Here is a 22,996-nt window from a genome sequence, read left to right on the forward strand (position 1 = left end):
AAACAAATGATCAAAATGTGAATTGATCTACTGGTATGCATACATATGAGGTCTTCCCCAAAGAGGTTCTGCCCGATGTGTTCGAACAGGGAGGAGAGGACAGGGAGCAGGGCTATGCTGGTGTAGTTAATGATCTGGGTGACTCCTTTGGGCTGGGAGTGACTGTGAGTGAACTGGCCCTGTTTCAGGTTCTCTAAAGTCTTCTCCAAGTCCTCCGCTGCGTTGTCGAAGAACGTCCTCAACGCCGTCTTCACCGTCTCCAGACCCGTCTTCATCACCGTCCTGGAGAACAGACACGGATTATATTACCATCAGTTGGTAGAGAACCAGGATTGTGGGTTCGAATCCCGGGGCCAACCATACTTAAAATGTATACACACACACACGTGGTGGCTCAGTCAGGATAAAATCGTCTGCTTAATGGCACAGATTATTATGAATGGAGATAACAAAGCAACCATTAACTCACAATCACACTTTCTCAAATCAAGCTTTCAAATGCACAGGTTGTGGGGATGCAGACAACATGTTGAGAGATGGCTGGATTCTCACAATCACACCAAGCTTTCTCAAATGCACAGGTTGTGGGGATGCAGACAACATGTTGAGAGATGGCTGGATTCTCACAATCATCACCTGGATTCTAAATGCAGAGGGTAATGGTGAAACAACATGTTGAGAGATGGCTGGATTCTCACAGTATCTGGGCTGGATTCTAAACCCAGAGGGTAATGGTGAAACAACATGTTGAGAGATGGCTGGATTCTCACAGGCTGGATTCTAAACCCAGAGGGTAATGGTGAAACAACATGTTGAGAGATGGCTGGATTCTAAACCCAGAGGGTAATGGTGAAACAACATGTTGAGAGATGGCTGGATTCTAAACCCAGAGGGTAATGGTGAAACTAACATGTTGAGAGATGGCTGGATTCTAAACCCAGAGGGTAATGGTGAAACAACATGTTGAGAGATGGCTGGATTCTAAACCCAGAGGGTAATGGTGAAACTACATGTTGAGAGATGGCTGGATTCTAAACCCAGAGGGTAATGGTGAAACAACATGTTGAGAGATGGCTGGATTCTAAACCCAGAGGGTAATGGTGAAACAACATGTTGAGAGATGGCTGGATTCTAAACCCAGTGGGTAATGGTGAAACAACATGTTGAGAGATGGCTGGATTCTAAACCCAGAGGGTAATGGTGAAACAACATGTTGAGAGATGGCTGGATTCTAAACCCAGAGGGTAATGGTGAAACTACATGTTGAGAGATGGCTGGATTCTAAACCCAGAGGGTAATGGTGAAACAACATGTTGAGAGATGGCTGGATTCTAAACCCAGAGGGTAATGGTGAAACAACATGTTGAGAGATGGCTGGATTCTAAACCCAGAGGGTAATGGTGAAACTAACATGTTGAGAGATGGCTGGATTCTAAACCCAGAGGGTAATGGTGAAACAACATGTTGAGAGATGGCTGGATTCTAAACCCAGAGGGTAATGGTGAAACAACATGTTGAGAGATGGCTGGATTCTCACAGTATCGGGGCTGGATTCTAAACCCAGAGGGTAATGGTGAAACAACATGTTGAGAGATGGCTGGATTCTCACAGTATCTGGGCTGGATTCTAAACCCATGAGGATGGCTGGATTCTAAACCCAGGGGTGAAACAACATGTTGAGAGATGGCTGGATTCTAAACCCAGAGGGTAATGGTGAAACAACATGTTGAGAGATGGCTGGATTCTAAACCCAGAGGGTAATGGTGAAACAACATGTTGAGAGGCTGGATTCTCAACAGTATCAACATATTGAGGATGGCTGGATTCTAAACCCAGAGGGTAATGGTGAAACAACATGTTGAGAGATGGCTGGATTCTCAAGTACCCAAACCCAGAGGGTAATGGTGAAACAACATGTTGAGAGATGGCTGGATTCTAATAATCTATTCTAAACCCAGAGGGTAATGGTGAAACAACATGTTGAGAGATGGCTGGATTCTAAACCCAGAGGGTAATGGTGAAACTACATGTTGAGAGATGGCTGGATTCTAAACCCAGAGGGTAATGGTGAAACAACATGTTGAGAGATGGCTGGATTCTAAACCCAGAGGGTAATGGTGAAACTACATGTTGAGAGATGGCTGGATTCTCACAGTATCTGGGCTGGATTCTAAACCCAGAGGGTAATGGTGAAACTACATGTTGAGAGATGGCTGGATTCTCACAGTATCTGGGCTGGATTCTAAACCCAGAGGGTAATGGTGAAACTAACATGTTGAGAAAAAGAACTTTTACCACATCATGACATCAGCTAATGGGGATCCAAACGCACTCAATATGACTTCCATATGAATAGGGTTCATGTGGTCACTCACCTGGCGTCCAGTGTCTGACCCAGTATGTGAAGACAGTTGACTATGGAGGTAGCATGGCTTCCTGTGTGGAGACATGAGGCAGTGTTACAGCATGAGTAGTCCTGTAGCACCACGGCATATAGACGAGCTGAGACAAGCATGGATACAGAACCACGGCATATAGACGAGCTGAGACAAGCATGGATACAGAACCACAGCATATAGACGAGCTGAGACAAGCATGGATACAGAACCACAGCATATAGACGAGCTGAGACAAGCATGGATACAGAACCACGGCATATAGACGAGCTGAGACAAGCATGGATACAGAAACACAGCATATAGACGAGCTGAGACAAGCATGGATACAGAACGACAGCATATAGACGAGCTGAGACAAGCATGGATACAGAACCACAGGGTCCAGTGTAGAGCTGAGACATGCATGGATACAGAACCACAGGGTCCAGTGTAGAGCTGAGACAAGCATTGATACAGAAACACAGGGTCCAGTGTAGAGCTGAGACAGAACCACAGGGTCCAGTGTAGAGCTGAGACATGCATGGATACAGAACCACAGGGTCCAGTGTAGAGATGAGACAGAACCACAGGGTCCAGTGTAGAGCTGAGACATGCATGGATACAGAACCACAGAACCACAGGGTCCAGTGTAGAGCTGAGACATGCATGGATACAGAACCACAGGGTCCAGTGTAGAGCTGAGACAGAACCACAGGGTCCAGTGTAGAGCTGAGACAGAACCACAGGGTCCAGTGTAGAGCTGAGACATGCATGGATACAGAACCACAGGGTCCAGTGTAGAGATGAGACAGAACCACAGGGTCCAGTGTAGAGCTGAGACATGCATGGATACAGAACCATAGGGTCCAGTGTAGAGATGAGACAGAACCACAGGGTCCAGTGTACTGATACTACTGAAGACAACACTCATGTAGGTTTAGATGGACAGATCACACACTTCCAATATAAAACACCAGTAACCTAGACCTAAGGCAGGGCTTTTCAAACCGGGGACCCCCCCCTCTAAGGACTCCCCCTCAATCAGGTGAGATAATTCACTACTACCACATAGTGAAACGGTTTGGGGGTGGGGGGTCCTCAGAAGGGTTTGAAAAGGTAATGACATGGGGGAAGTGTTGATGTCTTTACCATTACAGAAACTAAACCAGGTTAGTTTGAATTGTTTCATCTATTTGACCAAATTAATGTCTATGAGTGAGCATTTAAAGAGGAAATCAATCACTGAAATAGGTGATAACAGCTTTACTCAGCGTGTTATTCAATGGATATGACAAACAGCACAGGAACTACACTTTACACCATGCATAGCCAGAGCATTCGGTCTCATCGGATTAGAAAACTTTGCATGCTTCACAGGCATCTGCAGTATTTGAAGTGCCTATAGGGAGGAGCTGGGGCCAGGGGGAGGAGCTGGGGACAGGGGGAGGAGCTGGGGCCAGGGGGAGGAGCTGGGGCCAGGGGGAGGAGCTGGGACCAGGGATAGGAGCTGGGCCATGGGTAGGAGCTGGGACCGGGTTTAGGAGCTGGGAAAAGAGCTGGAGCTGGGACCAGGGGTAGGAGCTGGGCCATGGGTAGGAGCTGGGACCGGGTTTAGGAGCTGGGGACAGGTTGGAGGAGCTGGGACCAGGGATAGGAGCTGGGCCATGGGTAGGAGCTGGGACCGGGTTTAGGATCTGGGAAAAGAGCTGGAGCTGGGACCAGGGGTAGGGGCTGGGACCAGGGGTTGGAGCTGGGACCAGGGGTTGGAGCTAGGAGGAGCTGGAACCAGGGGTGGAGCTGGGACCAGGGGTAGGACAGGGGTAGGAGCTGGAACCAGGGGTAGGAGCTGGGACCCAGGGGTAGGAGCTGGGACCAGGGGTAGGAGCTGGGACCAGGGGTAGGGGCTGGAACCAGGGGTATTAGCTGGGACCAGGGGTAGGAGCTGGAACCAGGGGTAGGAGCTGGGACCAGGGGTAGGGGATGGAGACAGGGGTATTAGCTGGGACCAGGGGTAGGGGATGGAGACAGGGGTAGGAGCTGGAACCAGGGGTAGGGGATGGAGACAGGGGTAGGGGATGGAGACAGGGGTAGGAGCTGGGACCAGGGGTATTAGCTGGGACCAGGGGTAGGGATGGAGACAGGGGTAGGGGCTGGAGACCAGGGGTAGGAGATGGGACCAGGGGTAGGAGCTGGGACCAGGGGTATTAGCTGGGACAGGGGTAGGGGATGGAGACAGGGGTAGGGGATGGAGACAGGGGTAGGGGATGGAGACAGGGGTAGGAGATGGAGACAGGGGTAGGGGATGGAGACAGGGGTAGGGGATGGAGACAGGGGTAGGAGCTGGGACCAGGGGTAGGGGATGGAGACAGGGGTAGGGGATGGAGACAGGGGTAGGGGATGGAGACAGGGGTAGGAGCTGGGACCAGGGGTAGGGGATGGAGACAGGGGTAGGGGATGGAGACAGGGGTATTAGCTGGGATGGAGACCAGGGGTAGGGCTGGAGACCAGGGGTAGGGGATGGAGACAGGGGTAGGGGATGGAGACAGGGGTAGGGATGGAGACAGGGGTAGGGGATGGAGACAGGGGTAGGGGATGGAGACAGGGGTAGGGGATGGAGACAGGGGTATTAGCTGGGACCAGGGGTAGGGGATGGAGACAGGGGTAGGGGATGGAGACAGGGGTAGGGGATGGAGACAGGGGATTAGCTGGGACCAGGGGTAGGGGATGGAGACAGGGGTAGGGGATGGAGACAGGGGTAGGGGATGGAGACAGGGGTAGGGGATGGAGACAGGGGTATTAAACCCAGCATTAAACTATTACATGTGTCCCAAATGGCACCCTTTATAGTGCAAAGGGATTTGGTCAAAAGTAGTGCACTACATAGGGAACAGGGTGCCATTTGGCTATAGGTCCTGGTCTAAAGTAGTGCACTACATAGGGAACAGGGACTCATTTGGGACACACTCCAAATGTCCACACTATCCTTAGAAGCACACTCTTCACAGCCTTCTTACCAAACAATGATATCCTATGTCTGACAAGAAGTCCCAGTTTGCAGAACAGGCTGAAGAGAAGATGAAGAAAACGTAAGAGGAAAGAGAGGAAACAAAGACAAGATAATCAAGTGACGCAACTTGAAGAAGAAGAAGAATAGTCTGCTTTATAAGAGTGAGTGATGTCTGAATCACTCAGATTTACACATCTACAGAGCTACAGTCCAGGGTTTCAAAGCAACACTGTGTCAGGACTAGAGCTACAGTCCAGGGTTTCAAAGCAACACTGTGTCAGGACTAGAGCTACAGTCCAGGGTTTAGAAACAACACTGTGTCAGGACTAGAGCTACAGGCCAGGGTTTAGAAACAACACTGTGTCAGGACTAGAGCTACAGTCCAGGGTTTAGAAACAACACCGTATCAGGACTAGAGCTACAGTCCAGGGTTTAGAAACAACACTGTGTCAGGACTAGAGCTACAGTCCAGGGTTTAGAAACAACAGTATCATGACTAGAGCTACAGTCCAGGGTTTAGAAACAACACTGTGTCAGGACTAGAGCTACAGTCCAGGGTTTAGAAACAACACTGTGTCAGGACTAGAGCTACAGTCCAGGGTTTAGAAACAACAGTGTCAGGACTAGAGCTACAGTCCAGGGTTTAGAAACAACACTGTGTCAGGACTAGAGCTACAGTCCAGGGTTTAGAAACAACACTGTGTCAGGACTAGAGCTACAGTCCAGGGTTTAGAAACAACACTTTGCCAGGACTAGAGCTACAGTCCAGGGTTTAGAAACAACACTGTGTCAGGACTAGAGCTACAGTCCAGGGTTTAGAAACAACACTGTGTCAGGACTAGAGCTACAGTCCAGGGTTTAGAAACAACAGTATCAGGACTAGAGCTACAGTCCAGGGTTTAGAAACAACACTGTGTCAGGACTAGAGCTACAGACCAGGGTTTAGAAACAACACTGTGTCAGGACTAGAGCTACAGGCCAGGGTTAAGAAACAACACTGTGTCAGGACTAGAGCTACAGTCCAGGGTTTAGAAACAACAGTATCGGGACTAGAGCTTACAGTCCAGGGTTTAGAAACAACACTGTGTCAGGACTAGAGCTACAGACCAGGGTTTCAAGGCAACACTGTGCTCCTGGCACCCCGAAGGGGGAACTAGCTTCCCCTGAAACTAAGACAACAGAGTCCCCTGCCCATCTTCTGAAAACATCTGAAACCCGACCTCTTCAAAGAGTATGTTAAACAACCCACAGCACCAATCACATTCCATGTATTAATATTGTACTACAGAGACTGAAGCAATGCATTGGGACATGCGAATCTATGTATAATCTCTCACCTTGTCACCATCTCCTTCTCCTTATTGGAGCGTGGCCCCGCTGCTGATTGGTCGGATGGCCGTGGACAGGAAGTAGAGGCGGTGATTCTTGAAGTACTGGTCGACCAATGGCAGGACCACCTAAGGGAGCCCAGGGTTCCCGTTAGTCTCACGGGTCAGAAATAGTTCATGAGGCGAACGTGAAAGACTCTAGCTTCTCAACGAAGGTCATCATACGTAGAATGTATGACTTCTGGTCTTCTGTAGCTCAGAGAGACAAAGGGGTAGTATTCCCGGGACCACCCATAGAGAATGTATGCACACATGACTGTAAGTCGCTGGATAAAAGCGTCTGCTAAATGGCATATATTATTATTATTATTATTATTATCTCCTGTCCGGTAACCAGTCTGTGTCGCTCGCTAGCTCATCTAATGATGTTGTTGTTGCCCGGGTGTTGTCCTGGCCTGGGTGTTATTGTACAAGGCCCTGCTGCTTGTCACTATTGTTGGCTGTATTGGCTGTTTGTTTTGGTTGTGTTTCACATTATTTGGTTGCCCAATAGGAATTAATAGTAAATCATGAGGGCGGCAGCGTAGCCTAGTGGTTAGAGCGTTGGACTAGTAACCGGAAGGTTGCGAGTTCAAACCCCCGAGCTGACAAGGTCTGACAAATCTGTCGTTCTGCCCCTGAACAGGCAGTTAACCCACTGTTCCCAGGCCGTCATTGAAAATAAGAATTTGTTCTTAACTGACTTGCCTAGTTAAATAAAGATTAAATAATATATATATATATATTGTAAAGAAGAATAGAATATGTTTCTAAACACTTCATTAATCTGAATGTTAACATGATTAAATATAATCCTGAATGAATCGTGAATAATAATGAGTGAGAAAGTTACAGACGCACAAATATCATACCTCCAAGACATGCTAACCTCTCATCATTACAATAACAGAGGAGGTTAGCATACCTCCAAGACATGCTAACCTTTAATCATTACAATAACAGGGAGGTTAGCATACCTCCAAGACATGCTAACCTCTCATCATTACAATAACAGGGGAGGTTAGCATACCTCCAAGACATGCTAACCTCTCGTCATTACAATAACAAGGGAGGTTAGCATACCTCCAAGACATGCTAACCTTTAATCATTACAATAACAGGGGAGGTTAGCATACCCCCAAGACATGCTAACCTTTAATCATTACAATAACAGGGGAGGTTAGCATACCTCCAAGACATGCTAACCTCTCATCATTACAATAACAAGGGAAGTTAGCATACCTCCAAAACATGCTAACCTCTCATCATTACAATAACAAGGGAGGTTAGCATACCTCCAAGACATGCTAACCTTTAATCATTACAATAACATGGGAGGTTAGCATACCTCCAAGACATGCTAACCAATCAACAAGGGAGGTTAGCATACCTCCAAGACATGCTAACCTCTCATCATTACAATAACAAGGAGGTTAGCATACCTCCAAGCCATGCTAATCTCTCATCATTACAATAACAAGGGAGGTTAGCATACCTCCAAGACATGCTAACCTCTCAGCATTACAATAACAGGGGAGGTTAGCATACCTAACCTCTCGTCATTATAATAACAAGGGAGGTTAGCATACCCCCAAGACATGCTAACCTCTCGTCATTACAATAACAAGGGAGGTTAGCATACCTCCAAGATATGCTAACTTCTCACCATTACAATGCTAACCTCTCACCATTACAATGACAGGGGAGGATAGCAGCTAGCCCCTTAGGGAGGTTAGCATACCAAGACATGCTAACCTCTCATCATTACAATAACAGGGGAGGTTAGCATGCATGCTAACCTCTCACCATTACAATGACAGGGGAGGATAGCATGCTAGCCCCTCACCATTACAATAACAGGGAGGTTAGCATACCGACAAGACATGCTAACCTCTCATCATTACAATAACAGGGGAGGTTAGCATACCCCCAAGACATGCTAACCTCTCACCATTACAATGACAGGGGAGGATAGCATGCTAGCCCCTCACCATTACAATAACAGGGAGGTTAGCATAACAAGACATGCTAACCTCTCATCATTACAATAACAGGGGAGGTTAGCATACTGACAAGACATGCTAACCTCTCATCATTACAATAACAGGGGAGGTTAGCATACCCCCAAGACATGCTAACCTCTCATCATTACAATAACAGGGGAGGTTAGCATACCCCCAAGACATGCTAACCTCTCATCAACCTTACAATAACAGGGGAGGTTAGCATACCCCCAAGACATGCTAACCTCTCGTCATTACTAGAGCATGGCGGTAACGCCAGGGTAGTTAGGGACCACCCATTCGTACACACATGACTGTAAGTCAGGACAAATGCTATATAAATTATTAATAAACTGATTTGAATTGTCCCACTACGGTTGGAGCTCAGTATATTATGTAAATACTATTTGGTCTTCTGAGGTTGATGTTTGTGTGTTCGGTTGTTGAGGTGATGGGACATGGTGGAGAAAAGCAGGCAGGAGTCAGTCTCACCTTTCCAAAAAACTTCATCTGCTGCTCGTGAGGAACGCTCTCTCCTTTCGGTGGTGTCCCAACGTCTTATAGAGGGGACATCAGAACAGGGACAAGAGGAACAGAGTCAACAATTTAGTGGAATAATAGACATTAGTATTGTTAATGTTTAAATTGAAGAAATAGTCATTTAAGTAGCACACATTGGTTTAATCCCCAATGGCACCCTAACTCCCTATATAGGGCACTACTTTATACTACAGCCATATTCCCTATGTAGTACACTACTTTATACTACAGCCCTATTCCCTATATAGTGCACTACTTTATATTACAGCCCTATTCCCTATATAGTGCACTACTTTATACTACAGCCCTATTCCCTATATAGTGCACTACTTTATACTACAGCCCTATTCCCTAATTAGTGCACTACTCTATACTACAGCCCTATTCCCTATATAGTGCACAACACTTTATACTACAGCCCTATTCCCTATATAGTACACTACTCTATACTACAGCCCTATTCCCTATATAGTGCACTACTTTATACTACAGCCCTATTCCCTATATAGTGCACTACTTTATACTACATTCCCTATGTAGTGCACTACTGTTGACTAGAGCTCTATGTCCTATTTATGTAGTGCACTACTGTTGACTAGAGCTCTATGGCATCCTATACCCTATGTAGTGCACTACTGTTGACCAGAGCTCTATGGCATCCTATTCCCTATATAGTGCACTACTCATGACCAGAGCTCTATGGCAACCTATACCCTATGTAGTGCACTACTGTTGACCAGAGCTCTATACATCCTATACCCTATATAGTGCACTACTGTATGACTAGAGCCTCTATGGCATCCTATACCAGGGTATATAGTGCACTACTGTTGACCAGAGATCTATGTCATCCTATACCCTATGTAGTGCACTACTGTATGACTAGAGCTCTATGGCATCCTATACCCTATATAGTGCACACTGTTGACCAGAGCTCTATGGTATCCTATACCCTATATAGTGCACTACTGTTGACCAGAGCTCTATGGCATCCTATACCCTATATAGTGCACTACAGTTGACCAGAGCTCTATGGTATCCTATACCCTATATAGTGCACTACTGTTGACCAGAGCTCTATGGCATCCTATACCCTATGTAGTGCACTACTGTTGACCAGAGCTCTATGGCATCCTATACACTATATATTCTGCACTACAGTTGACCAGAGCTCTATGGTATCCTATACCCTATATAGTGCACTACTGTTGACCAGAGCTCTATGGCATCCTATACCCTATGTAGTGCACTACTGTTGACCAGAGCTCTATGGTATCCTATACCCTATATAGTGCACTACTGTTGTCCAGAGCTCTATGGCATCCTATACCCTATATAGTGCACTACTGTTGACTAGAGCTCTATGGCATCCTATACCCTATATAGTGCACTACTGTTGACCAAAGCTCTATGGCATCCTATACCCTATATAGTGCACTACTGTTGACTAGAGCTCTATGGCATCCTATACCCTATATAGTGCACTACTGTTGACTAGAGCTCTATGGCATCCTATACCCTATATAGTGCACTACTGTTGACTAGAGCTCTATGGCATCCTATACCCTATATAGTGCACTACTGTTGACCAGAGCTCTATGGCATCCTATACCCTATATAGTGCACTACTGTTGACTAGAGCTCTATGGCATCCTATACCCTATATAGTGCACTACTGTTGACCAGAGCTCTATGGCATCCTATACCCTATATAGTGCACTACTGTTGACCAGAGCTCTATGGCATCCTATACCCTATATAGTGCACTACTGTTGTCCAGAGCTCTATGGCATCCTATACCCTATATAGTGCACTACTGTTGTCCAGAGCTCTATGGCATCCTATACCCTATATAGTGCACTACTGTTGACTAGAGCTCTATGGCATCCTATACCCTATATAGTGCACTACTGTTGACCAGAGCTCTATGGCATCCTATACCCTATGTAGTGCACTACTGTTGACTAGAGCTCTATGGCATCCTATACACTATATATTCTGCACTACAGTTGACCAGAGCTCTATGGTATCCTATACCCTATATAGTGCACTACTGTTGACCAGAGCTCTATGGCATCCTATACCCTATGTAGTGCACTACTGTTGACCAGAGCTCTATGGTATCCTATACCCTATATAGTGCACTACTGTTGACCAGAGCTCTATGGCATCCTATACCCTATATAGTGCACTACTGTTGACCAGAGCTCTATGGCATCCTATACCCTATATAGTGCACTACTGTTGACCAGAGCTCTATGGCATCCTATACCCTATATAGTGCACTACTGTTGTCCAGAGCTCTATGGCATCCTATACCCTATATAGTGCACTACTGTTGTCCAGAGCTCTATGGCATCCTATACCCTATATAGTGCACTACTGTTGACTAGAGCTCTATGGCATCCTATACCCTATATAGTGCACTACTGTTGACCAAAGCTCTATGGCATCCTATACCCTATATAGTGCACTACTGTTGACTAGAGCTCTATGGCATCCTATACCCTATGTAGTGCACTACTGTTGACTAGAGCTCTATGGCATCCTATACCCTATATAGTGCACTACTGTTGACCAGAGCTCTATGGCATCCTATACCCTATGTAGTGCACTACTGTTGACTAGAGCTCTATGGTATCCTATACCCTATATAGTGCACTACTGTTGTCCAGAGCTCTATGGCATCCTATACCCTATATAGTGCACTACTGTTGACTAGAGCTCTATGGCATCCTATACCCTATATAGTGCACTACTGTTGACCAAAGCTCTATGGCATCCTATACCCTATATAGTGCACTACTGTTGACTAGAGCTCTATGGCATCCTATACCCTATGTAGTGCACTACTGTTGACTAGAGCTCTATGGCATCCTATACCCTATATAGTGCACTACTGTTGACCAGAGCTCTATGGCATCCTATACCCTATGTAGTGCACTACTGTTGACTAGAGCTCTATGGCATCCTATACCCTATATAGTGCACTACTGTTGACTAGAGCTCTATGGCATCCTATACCCTATATAGTGCACTACTGTTGACTAGAGCTCTATGGCATCCTATACCCTATATAGTGCACTACTGTTGACTAGAGCTCTATGGCATCCTATACCCTATATAGTGCACTACTGTTGACTAGAGCTCTAGGGCAACCTATACCCTATGTAGTGCACTACTGTTGACCAGAGCTCTATGGCATCCTATACCCTATATAGTGCACTACTGTTGACTAGAGCTCTATGGCATCCTATACCCTATATAGTGCACTACTGTTGACCAGAGATCTATGTCATCCTATACCCTATGTAGTGCACTACTGTTGACTAGAGCTCTATGGCATCCTATACCCTATATAGTGCACTACTGTTGACCAGAGCTCTATGGTATCCTATACCCTATATAGTGCACTACTGTTGACCAGAGCTCTATGGCATCCTATACCCTATATAGTGCACTACAGTTGACCAGAGCTCTATGGTATCCTATACCCTATATAGTGCACTACTGTTGACCAGAGCTCTATGGCATCCTATACCCTATGTAGTGCACTACTGTTGACCAGAGCTCTATGGCATCCTATACCCTATATAGTGCACTACTGTTGACCAAAGCTCTATGGCATCCTATACCCTATATAGTGCACTACTGTTGACCAGAGATCTATGGCATCCTATACCCTATGTAGTGCACTACTGTTGACTAGAGCTCTATGGCATCCTATACCCTATATAGTGCACTACTGTTGACCAGAGCTCTATGGTATCCTATACCCTATATAGTGCACTACTGTTGACTAGAGCTCTATGGCATCCTATACCCTATATAGTGCACTACTGTTGACCAGAGCTCTATGGCATCCTATACCCTATGTAGTGCACTACTGTTGACTAGAGCTCTATGGCATCCTATACCCTATGTAGTGCACTACTGTTGACCAGAGCTCTATGGCATCCTATACCCTATGTAGTGCACTACTGTTGACTAGAGCTCTATGGCATCCTATACCCTATGTAGTGCACTACTGTTGACTAGAGCTCTATGGCATCCTATACCCTATATAGTGCACTACTGTTGACTAGAGCTCTATGGCATCCTATACCCTATATAGTGCATCTACTGTTGACCAGAGCTCTATGGCATCCTATACCCTATGTAGTGCACTACTGTTGACTAGAGCTCTATGGCATCCTATACCCTATATAGTGCACTACTGTTGACCAGAGCTCTATGGCATCCTATACCCTATGTAGTGCACTACTGTTGACCAGAGCTCTATGGCATCCTATACCCTATATAGTGCACTACTGTTGACCAGAGCTCTAGAGCTCTATGGCATCCTATACCCTATATAGTGCACTACTGTTGTCCAGAGCTCTATGGCATCCTATACCCTATATAGTGCACTACTGTTGTCCAGAGCTCTATGGCATCCTATACCCTATATAGTGCACTACTGTTGTCCAGAGCTCTATGGCATCCTATACCCTATATAGTGCACTACTGTTGACTAGAGCTCTATGGCATCCTATACCCTATATAGTGCACTACTGTTGACCTCTATGGCATCCTATACCCTATATAGTGCACTACTGTTGACTAGAGCTCTATGGCATCCTATACCCTATGTAGTGCACTACTGTTGACTAGAGCTCTATGGCATCCTATACCCTATATAGTGCACTACTGTTGACTAGAGCTCTATGGCATCCTATACCCTATGTAGTGCACTACTGTTGACTAGAGCTCTATGGCATCCTATACCCTATATAGTGCACTACTGTTGACTAGAGCTCTATGGCATCCTATACCCTATATAGTGCACTACTGTTGACTAGAGCTCTATGGCATCCTATACCCTATATAGTGCACTACTGTTGACTACTATGGCATCCTATACCCTATATAGTGCACTACTGTTGACTAGAGCTCTATGGCATCCTATACCCTATATAGTGCACTACTGTTGACCAGAGCTCTATGTCATCCTATACCCTATGTAGTGCACTACTGTTGACTAGAGCTCTATGGCATCCTATACCCTATATAGTGCACTACTGTTGACCAGAGCTCTATGGCATCCTATACCCTATATAGTGCACTACTGTTGACCAGAGCTCTATGGCATCCTATACCCTATATAGTGCACTACTGTTGACTAGAGCTCTATGGCATCCTATACCCTATATAGTGCACTACTGTTGACCAGAGCTCTATGGCATCCTATACCCTATGTAGTGCACTACTGTTGACCAGAGCTCTATGGCATCCTATACCCTATATAGTGCACTACTGTTGACCAAAGCTCTATGGCATCCTATACCCTATATAGTGCACTACTGTTGACCAGAGCTCTATGGCATCCTATACCCTATGTAGTGCACTACTGTTGACTAGAGCTCTATGGCATCCTATACCCTATATAGTGCACTACTGTTGACCAGAGCTCTATGGTATCCTATACCCTATATAGTGCACTACTGTTGACCAGAGCTCTATGGCATCCTATACCCTATATAGTGCACTACTGTTGACCAGAGCTCTATGGCATCCTATACCCTATATAGTGCACTACTGTTGACCAGAGCTCTATGGCATCCTATACCCTATGTAGTGCACTACTGTTGACCAGAGCTCTATGGCATCCTATACCCTATATAGTGCACTACTGTTGACTAGAGCTCTATGGCATCCTATACCCTATATAGTGCACTACTGTTGACCAGAGCTCTATGGCATCCTATACCCTATGTAGTGCACTACTGTTGACCAGAGCTCTATGGCATCCTATACCCTATATAGTGCACTACTGTTGACCAGAGCTCTATGGCATCCTATACCCTATATAGTGCACTACTGTTGACCAGAGCTCTATGGCATCCTATACCCTATGTAGTGCACTACTGTTGACCAGAGCTCTATGGCATCCTATACCCTATATAGTGCACTACTGTTGACCAGAGCTCTATGGCATCCTATACCCTATATAGTGCACTACTGTTGACTAGAGCTCTATGGCATCCTATACCCTATATAGTGCACTACTGTTGACCAGAGCTCTATGGCATCCTATACCCTATATAGTGCACTACTGTTGACCAGAGCTCTATGGCATCCTATACCCTATATAGTGCACTACTGTTGTCCAGAGCTCTGACCAGAGCTCTATGGCATCCTATACCCTATATAGTGCACTACTGTTGACCAGAGCTCTATGGCATCCTATACCCTATATAGTGCACTACTGTTGACTACTGAGCTCTATGGCATCCTATACCCTATATAGTGCACTACTGTTGACTAGAGCTCTATGGCATCCTATACCCTATATAGTGCACTACTGTTGACTAGAGCTCTATGGCATCCTATACCCTATGTAGTGCACTACTGTTGACTAGAGCTCTATGGCATCCTATACCCTATATAGTGCACTACTGTTGACCAGAGCTCTATGGCATCCTATACCCTATATAGTGCACTACTGTTGACTAGAGCTCTATGGCATCCTATACCCTATATAGTGCACTACTGTTGACTGAGCTCTATGGCATCCTATACCCTATGTAGTGCACTACTGTTGACTAGAGCTCTATGGCATCCTATACCCTATGTAGTGCACTACTGTTGACTAGAGCTCTATGGCATCCTATACCCTATATAGTGCACTACTGTTGACTAGAGCTCTATGGCATCCTATACCCTATGTAGTGCACTACTGTTGACTAGAGCTCTATGGCATCCTATACCCTATGTAGTGCACTACTGTTGACTAGAGCTCTATGGCATCCTATACCCTATATAGTGCACTACTGTTGACTAGAGCTCTATGGCATCCTATACCCTATATAGTGCACTACTGTTGACTAGAGCTCTATGGCATCCTATACCCTATATAGTGCACTACTGTTGACTAGAGCTCTATGGCATCCTATACCCTATATAGTGCACTACTGTTGACTAGAGCTCTATGGCATCCTATACCCTATGTAGTGCACTACTGTTGACTAGAGCTCTATGGCATCCTATACCCTATATAGTGCACTACTGTTGACTAGAGCTCTATGGCATCCTATACCCTATGTAGTGCACTACTGTTGACTAGAGCTCTATGGCATCCTATACCCTATATAGTGCACTACTGTTGACTAGAGCTCTATGGCATCCTATACCCTATGTAGTGCACTACTGTTGACTAGAGCTCTATGGCATCCTATACCCTATATAGTGCACTACTGTTGACTAGAGCTCTATGGCATCCTATACCCTATGTAGTGCACTACTGTTGACTAGAGCTCTATGGCATCCTATACCCTATATAGTGCACTACTGTTGACTAGAGCTCTATGGCATCCTATACCCTATAGTGCACTACTGTTGACTAGAGCTCTATGGCATCCTATACCCTATGTAGTGCACTACTGTTGACTAGAGCTCTATGGCATCCTATACCCTATATAGTGCACTACTGTTGACTAGAGCTCTATGGCATCCTATACCCTATGTAGTGCACTACTGTTGACTAGAGCTCTGACATCCTATACCCTATGTAGTGCACTACTGTTGACTAGCTCTATGGCATCCTATACCCTATATAGTGCACTACTGTTGACTAGAGCTCTATGGCATCCTATACCCTATATGTAGTGCACTACTGTTGACTAGAGCTCTATGGCATCCTATACCCTATGTAGTGCACTACTGTTGACTAGAGCTCTATGGCATCCTATACCCTATATAGTGCACTACTGTTGACTAGAGCTCTATGGCATCCTATACCCTATGTAGTGCACTACTGTTGACTAGAGCTCTATGGCATCCTATACCCTATGTAGTGCACTACTGTTGACTAGAGCTCTATGGCATCCTATACCCTATGTAGTGCACTACTGTTGACTAGAGCTCTATGGCATCCTATACCCTATATAGTGCACTACTGTTGACTAGAGCTCTATGGCATCCTATACCCTATGTAGTGCACTACTGTTGACTAGAGCTCTATGGCATCCTATACCCTATGTAGTGCACTACTGTTGACTAGAGCTCTATGGCATCCTATACCCTATGTAGTGCACTACTGTTGACTAGAGCTCTATGGCATCCTATACCTACTATGTCTAGTGCACTACTGTTACTAGAGCTCTATGGCATCCTATACCCTATATAGTGCACTACTGTTGACTAGAGCTCTATGGCATCCTATACCCTATGTAGTGCACTACTGTTGACTAGAGCTCTATAGCATCCTATACCCTATGTAGTGCACTACTGTTGACTAGAGCTCTATGGCATCCTATACCCTATGTAGTGCACTACTGTTGACTAGAGCTCTATGGCAACAGGGTGCCGTTGGGGACGTAACCAGTGTAACCAATGTGAAGTGTTATCCTCACCAGACTCCAGCATGTGTTCGTGGGCCTCGTCTACGTAAGTGATGAGCTGCTGCAGGAAGGTGTAGGCAAAACGCTTCTCTGTGGAGGGAGTATCCAACTCCTGCTCTTTCGTGGCCCTGTAGAGATAAACCAGTCAGCCAGCCAGTCAGTCAATCAGTCAGACAATCAGTCAGTCATTCAGCCAGTCAGTCAGTCAGTCAACCAGTCAACTTACATACTGATAGACAGACAGACAGTTGGTCAGTCAGTCAGATAATCAGTTAACAACCAGTCAGCCAATCAATCAGTCAGACAGTATAGCCATTCTCACCTGGACACAGTCTAACCATCCTCACCTGGACACAGTCTAACCATCCTCACCTGGACACAGTCTAACCATCCTCAACTGGACACAGTATAACCATCCTCACCTGGACACAGTATAACCATCCTCACCTGGACCCAGTCTAACCATCCTCACCTGGACACAGTATAACCATCCTCACCTGGACACAGTATAACCATCCTCACCTGGACACAGTATAACCATCCTCACCTGGACACAGTATAACCATCCTCACCTGGACACAGTATAACCATCCTCACCTGGACACAGTATAACCATCCTCACCTGGACACAGTGTAACCATCCTCACCTGGACACATCCTCACCTGGACACAGTATAACCATCCTCACCTGGACACAGTATAACCATCCTCACCTGGACACAGTATAACCATCCTCACCTGGACACAGTATAACCATCCTCACCTGGACACAGTATAACCATCCTCACCTGGACACAGTATAACCATCCTCACCTGGACACAGTATAACCATCCTCACCTGGACACAGTATAACCATCCTCACCTGGACACAGTATAACCATCCTCACCTGGACACAGTGTAACCATTTATCTGAAAGAACTTGAGGATGTCTTGGGCTTTTGCTCTGTCTTTGTACTTCTCTCTGGCGGTGAGTGTGTCATAGGGCACCAGTAAGGGATGGTTCCCTCCTCCTGGAACAAGATCAGAGGAAACACTGAGACCAGAGAAAGACATTTTGGATGTTTGAAAACAGTGGGGACATTGACCCGTTGCAGCGTCAGTGAATGAGAGGACTTCACACAGTGTCACAGTGACACCTGCTGGTTGTTAACTGAACTGCAATTGAACCAGCAGTGAGGAAATCAGGTGCAAAGCAAAACTACAAGTGTACTACTAGAGCACGTCCTAGAAGCAGGAGTGACTGTTTGGACAGTCCTCGCCCGTGTGTGAGCAGTATAGTATAACTGTGGGCCCAGCCAACACAGTATAGCTGTGGGCCCAGCCAACACAGTATAGCTGTGGACCCAGCCAACACAGTATAGCTGTGGACCCAGCCAACACAGTATGGTTGTGAGCCCAGTCAACACAGTATAGCTATGTGCCGAGCCAACACAGTATAGCTGTGGGCCCAGCCAACACAGAATAGCTGTGGGCCCAGCCAACACAGTATAGCTGTGGGCCCAGCCAACACAGAATAGCTGTGGGCCCAGTCAACACAGAATAGCTGTGAGCCCTGTGGGCCCAGCCAACACAGTATAGCTGTGGGCCCAGCCAACACAGTATAGCTGTGGACCCAGCCAACACAGTATAGCTGTGGGCCCAGCCAACACAGTATAGCTGTGAGCCCTGTGGGCCCAGCCAACACAGAATAGCTGTGGACCCAGCCAACACAGTATAGCTGTGGGCCCAGCCAACACAGTATAGCTGTGGACCCAGACAACACAGTATAGCTGTGGGCCCAGCCAACACAGTATAGCTGTGAGCCCTGTGGGCCCAGCCAACACAGTATAGCTGTGGGCCCAGCCAACACAGTATAGCTGTGAGCCCTGTGGGCCCAGCCAACACAGTATAGCTGTGGACCCAGCCAACACAGTATAGCTGTGGACCCAGCCAACACAGTATAGCTGTGGACCCAGCCAACACAGTATAGCTGTGGACCCAGCCAACACAGTATAGCTGTGGACCCAGCCAACACAGTATAGCTCTACTGTCCCTAGTTCTTTCTCTAACAGCTACCTAATGTCCTCGAGTTCTGTCTCTAACAGATATCTAAGGTCTCTAGTTGGATGTCTAGCAGCTATCTAAGGTCTCTAGATCTGTCTCTATCAGATATCTAAGGTCTCTAGTTCTGTCTCTAACAGATATCTAAGGTCTCTAGTTCTGTCTCTAACAGATATCTAAGGTCCCTAGTTCTGTCTCTAACAGATATCTAAGGTCTCTAGTTCTGTCTCTAACAGATATCTAAGGTCTCTAGTTCTGTCTCTATCAGATATCTAAGGTATCTAGATCTGTCTCTATCAGATATCTAAGGTCTCTAGTTCTGTCTCTAACAGATATCTAAGGTCTCTAGTTCTGTCTCTAACAGATATCTAAGGTCTCTAGTTCTGTCTCTAACAGATATCTAAGGTCTCTAGTTCTGTCTCTAACAGATATCTAAGGTCTCTAGTTCTGTCTCTAACAGATATCTAAGGTCTCTAGTTCTGTCTCTAACAGATATCTAAGGTCTCTAGTTCTGTCTCTAACAGATATCTAAGGTCTCTAGTTCTGTCTCTAACAGATATCTAAGGTCTCTAGTTCTGTCTCTATCAGATATCTAAGGTCTCTAGGTGGGTCTAGCAGATATCTAAGGTCTCTAGCAGATATCTAAGGTCTCTAGTTCTGTCTCTAACAGATATCTAAGGTCTCTAGTTCTGTCTCTAACAGATATCTAAGGTCTCTAGGTGGATGTCTAACAGATATCTAAGGTCTCTAGGTGGATGTCTAACAGATATCTAAGGTCTCTAGGTGGATGTCTAGCAGATATCTAAGGTCTCTAGTTCTGTCTCTAACAGATATCTAAGGTCTCTAGTTCTGTCTCTAACAGATATCTAAGGTCTCTAGGTGGATGTCTAACAGATATCTAAGGTCTCTAGTTCTGTCTCTAGCAGATATCTAAGGTCTCTAGTTCTGTCTCTAACAGATATCTAAGGTCTCTAGTTCTGTCTCTAAAAGATATCTAAGGTCTCTAGTTCTGTCTCTAACAGATATCTAAGGTCTCTAGTTCTGTCTCTAACAGATATCTAAGGTCTCTAGTTCTGTCTGTAACAGATATCTAAGGTCTCTAGTTCTGTCTCTAACAGATATCTAAGGTCTCTAGTTCTGTCTCTAACAGATATCTAAGGTCTCTAGTTCTGTCTCTAACAGATATCTAAGGTCTCTAACAGATATCTAAGGTCTCTAGTTCTGTCTCTATCAGATATCTAAGGTCTCTAGTTCTGTCTCTAACAGATATCTAAGGTCTCTAGTTCTGTCTCTAACAGATATCTAAGGTCTCTAGTTGGATGTCTAACAGATATCTAAGGTCTCTAGGTGGATGTCTATCAGATATCTAAGGTCTCTAGTTCTGTCTCTAACAGATATCTAAGGTCTCTAGTTCTGTCTCTATCAGATATCTAAGGTCTCGAGTTCTGTCTCTAACAGATATCTAAGGTCTCTAGATGGATGTCTAGCAGATATCTAAGGTCTCTAGTTCTGTCTCTATCAGATATCTAAGGTCTCTAGATGGATGTCTATCAGATATCTAAGGTCTCTAGATGGATGTCTAACAGATATCTAAGGTCTCTAGTTCTGTCTCTAACAGATATCTAAGGTCTCTAGATGGATGTCTAACAGATATCTAAGGTCTCTAGTTCTGTCTCTATCAGATATCTAAGGTCTCTAGTTCTGTCTCTAACAGATATCTAAGGTCTCTAGTTCTGTCTCTAACAGATATCTAAGGTCTCTAGGTGGATGTCTAACAGATATCTAAGGTCTCTAGTTCTGTCTCTATCAGATATCTAAGGTCTCTAGTTCTGTCTCTACAGATATCTAAGGTCTCTAGTTCTGTCTCTATCAGATATCTAAGGTCTCTAGGTGGATGTCTAACAGATATCTAAGGTCTCTAGTTCTGTCTCTATCAGATATCTAAGGTCTCTAGTTCTGTCTCTAACAGATATCTAAGGTCTCTAGTTCTGTCTCTAACAGATATCTAAGGTCTCTAGTTCTGTCTCTAACAGATATCTAAGGTCTCTAGTTCTGTCTCTAACAGATATCTAAGGTCTCTAGATGGATGTCTAGCAGATATCTAAGGTCTCTAGTTCTGTCTCTATCAGATATCTAAGGTCTCTAGTTCTGTCTCTATCAGATATCCAAGGTCTCTAGATGGATGTCTAGCAGATATCTAAGGTCTCTAGTTCTGTCTCTATCAGATATCTAAGGTCTCTAGATGGATGTCTAACAGATATCTAAGGTCTCTAGTTGGATGTCTATCAGATATCTAAGGTCTCTAGTTCTGTCTCTATCAGATATCTAAGGTCTCTAGTTCTGTCTCTAACAGATATCTAAGGTCTCTAGATGGATGTCTAGCAGATATCTAAGGTCTCTAGGTGGATGTCTATCAGATATCTAAGGTCTCTAGATGGATGTCTAACAGATATCTAAGGTCTCTAGGTGGATGTCTATCAGATATCTAAGGTCTCTAGTTCTGTCTCTAACAGATATCTAAGGTCTCTAGGTGGATGTCTAACAGATATCTAAGGTCTCTAGTTCTGTCTCTAACAGATATCTAAGGTCTCTAGTTCTGTCTCTAACAGATATCTAAGGTCTCTAGTTCTGTCTCTAACAGATATCTAAGGTCTCTAGTTCTGTCTCTAACAGATATCTAAGGTCTCTAGTTCTGTCTCTAACAGATATCTAAGGTCTCTAGTTCTGTCTCTAACAGATATCTAAGGTCTCTAGTTCTGTCTCTAACAGATATCTAAGGTCTCTAACAGATATCTAAGGTCTCTAATTCTGTCTCTAACAGATATCTAAGGTCTCTAGGTGGATGTCTAACAGATATCTAAGGTCTCTAGTTCTGTCTCTAGCAGATATCTAAGGTCTCTAGTTCTGTCTCTAACAGATATCTAAGGTCTCTAGTTCTGTCTCTAACAGATATCTAAGGTCTCTAGTTCTGTCTCTATATCTAAGGTCTCTAGTTCTGTCTCTAACAGATATCTAAGGTCTCTAGTTCTGTCTGTAACAGATATCTAAGGTCTCTAGTTCTGTCTCTAACAGATATCTAAGGTCTCTAGTTCTGTCTCTAACAGATATCTAAGGTCTCTAGTTCTGTCTCTAACAGATATCTAAGGTCTCTAGATATCTGTCTCTAGTTCTGTCTCTATCAGATATCTAAGGTCTCTAGTTCTGTCTCTAACAGATATCTAAGGTCTCTAGTTCTGTCTCTAACAGATATCTAAGGTCTCTAGTTGGATGTCTAACAG

At 45.1% G+C, this 22,996-nt stretch overlaps 1 protein-coding gene across 1 annotated transcript in view; it reads right to left on the reverse strand.

Annotated features, from left to right (window-relative positions):
- LOC124041068 (ryanodine receptor 2-like) overlaps positions 1-22,996 on the reverse strand; it is a gene marked incomplete at its 3' end in the record, with an annotated part of 293,761 nt that overhangs the window by 27,461 nt on the left and 243,304 nt on the right. The window contains 8 exon segments of the mRNA XM_046358233.1: positions 44-282; positions 2,376-2,436; positions 5,393-5,442; positions 6,723-6,755; positions 6,757-6,842; positions 9,248-9,312; positions 17,689-17,804; positions 18,565-18,688. Coding sequence (XP_046214189.1) covers positions 44-282; positions 2,376-2,436; positions 5,393-5,442; positions 6,723-6,755; positions 6,757-6,842; positions 9,248-9,312; positions 17,689-17,804; positions 18,565-18,688 — 774 coding nt within the window.

Source organism: Oncorhynchus gorbuscha, linkage group LG08, assembly GCF_021184085.1.
Source record: "Oncorhynchus gorbuscha isolate QuinsamMale2020 ecotype Even-year linkage group LG08, OgorEven_v1.0, whole genome shotgun sequence".
Lineage (NCBI taxonomy): Eukaryota > Metazoa > Chordata > Actinopteri > Salmoniformes > Salmonidae > Oncorhynchus > Oncorhynchus gorbuscha.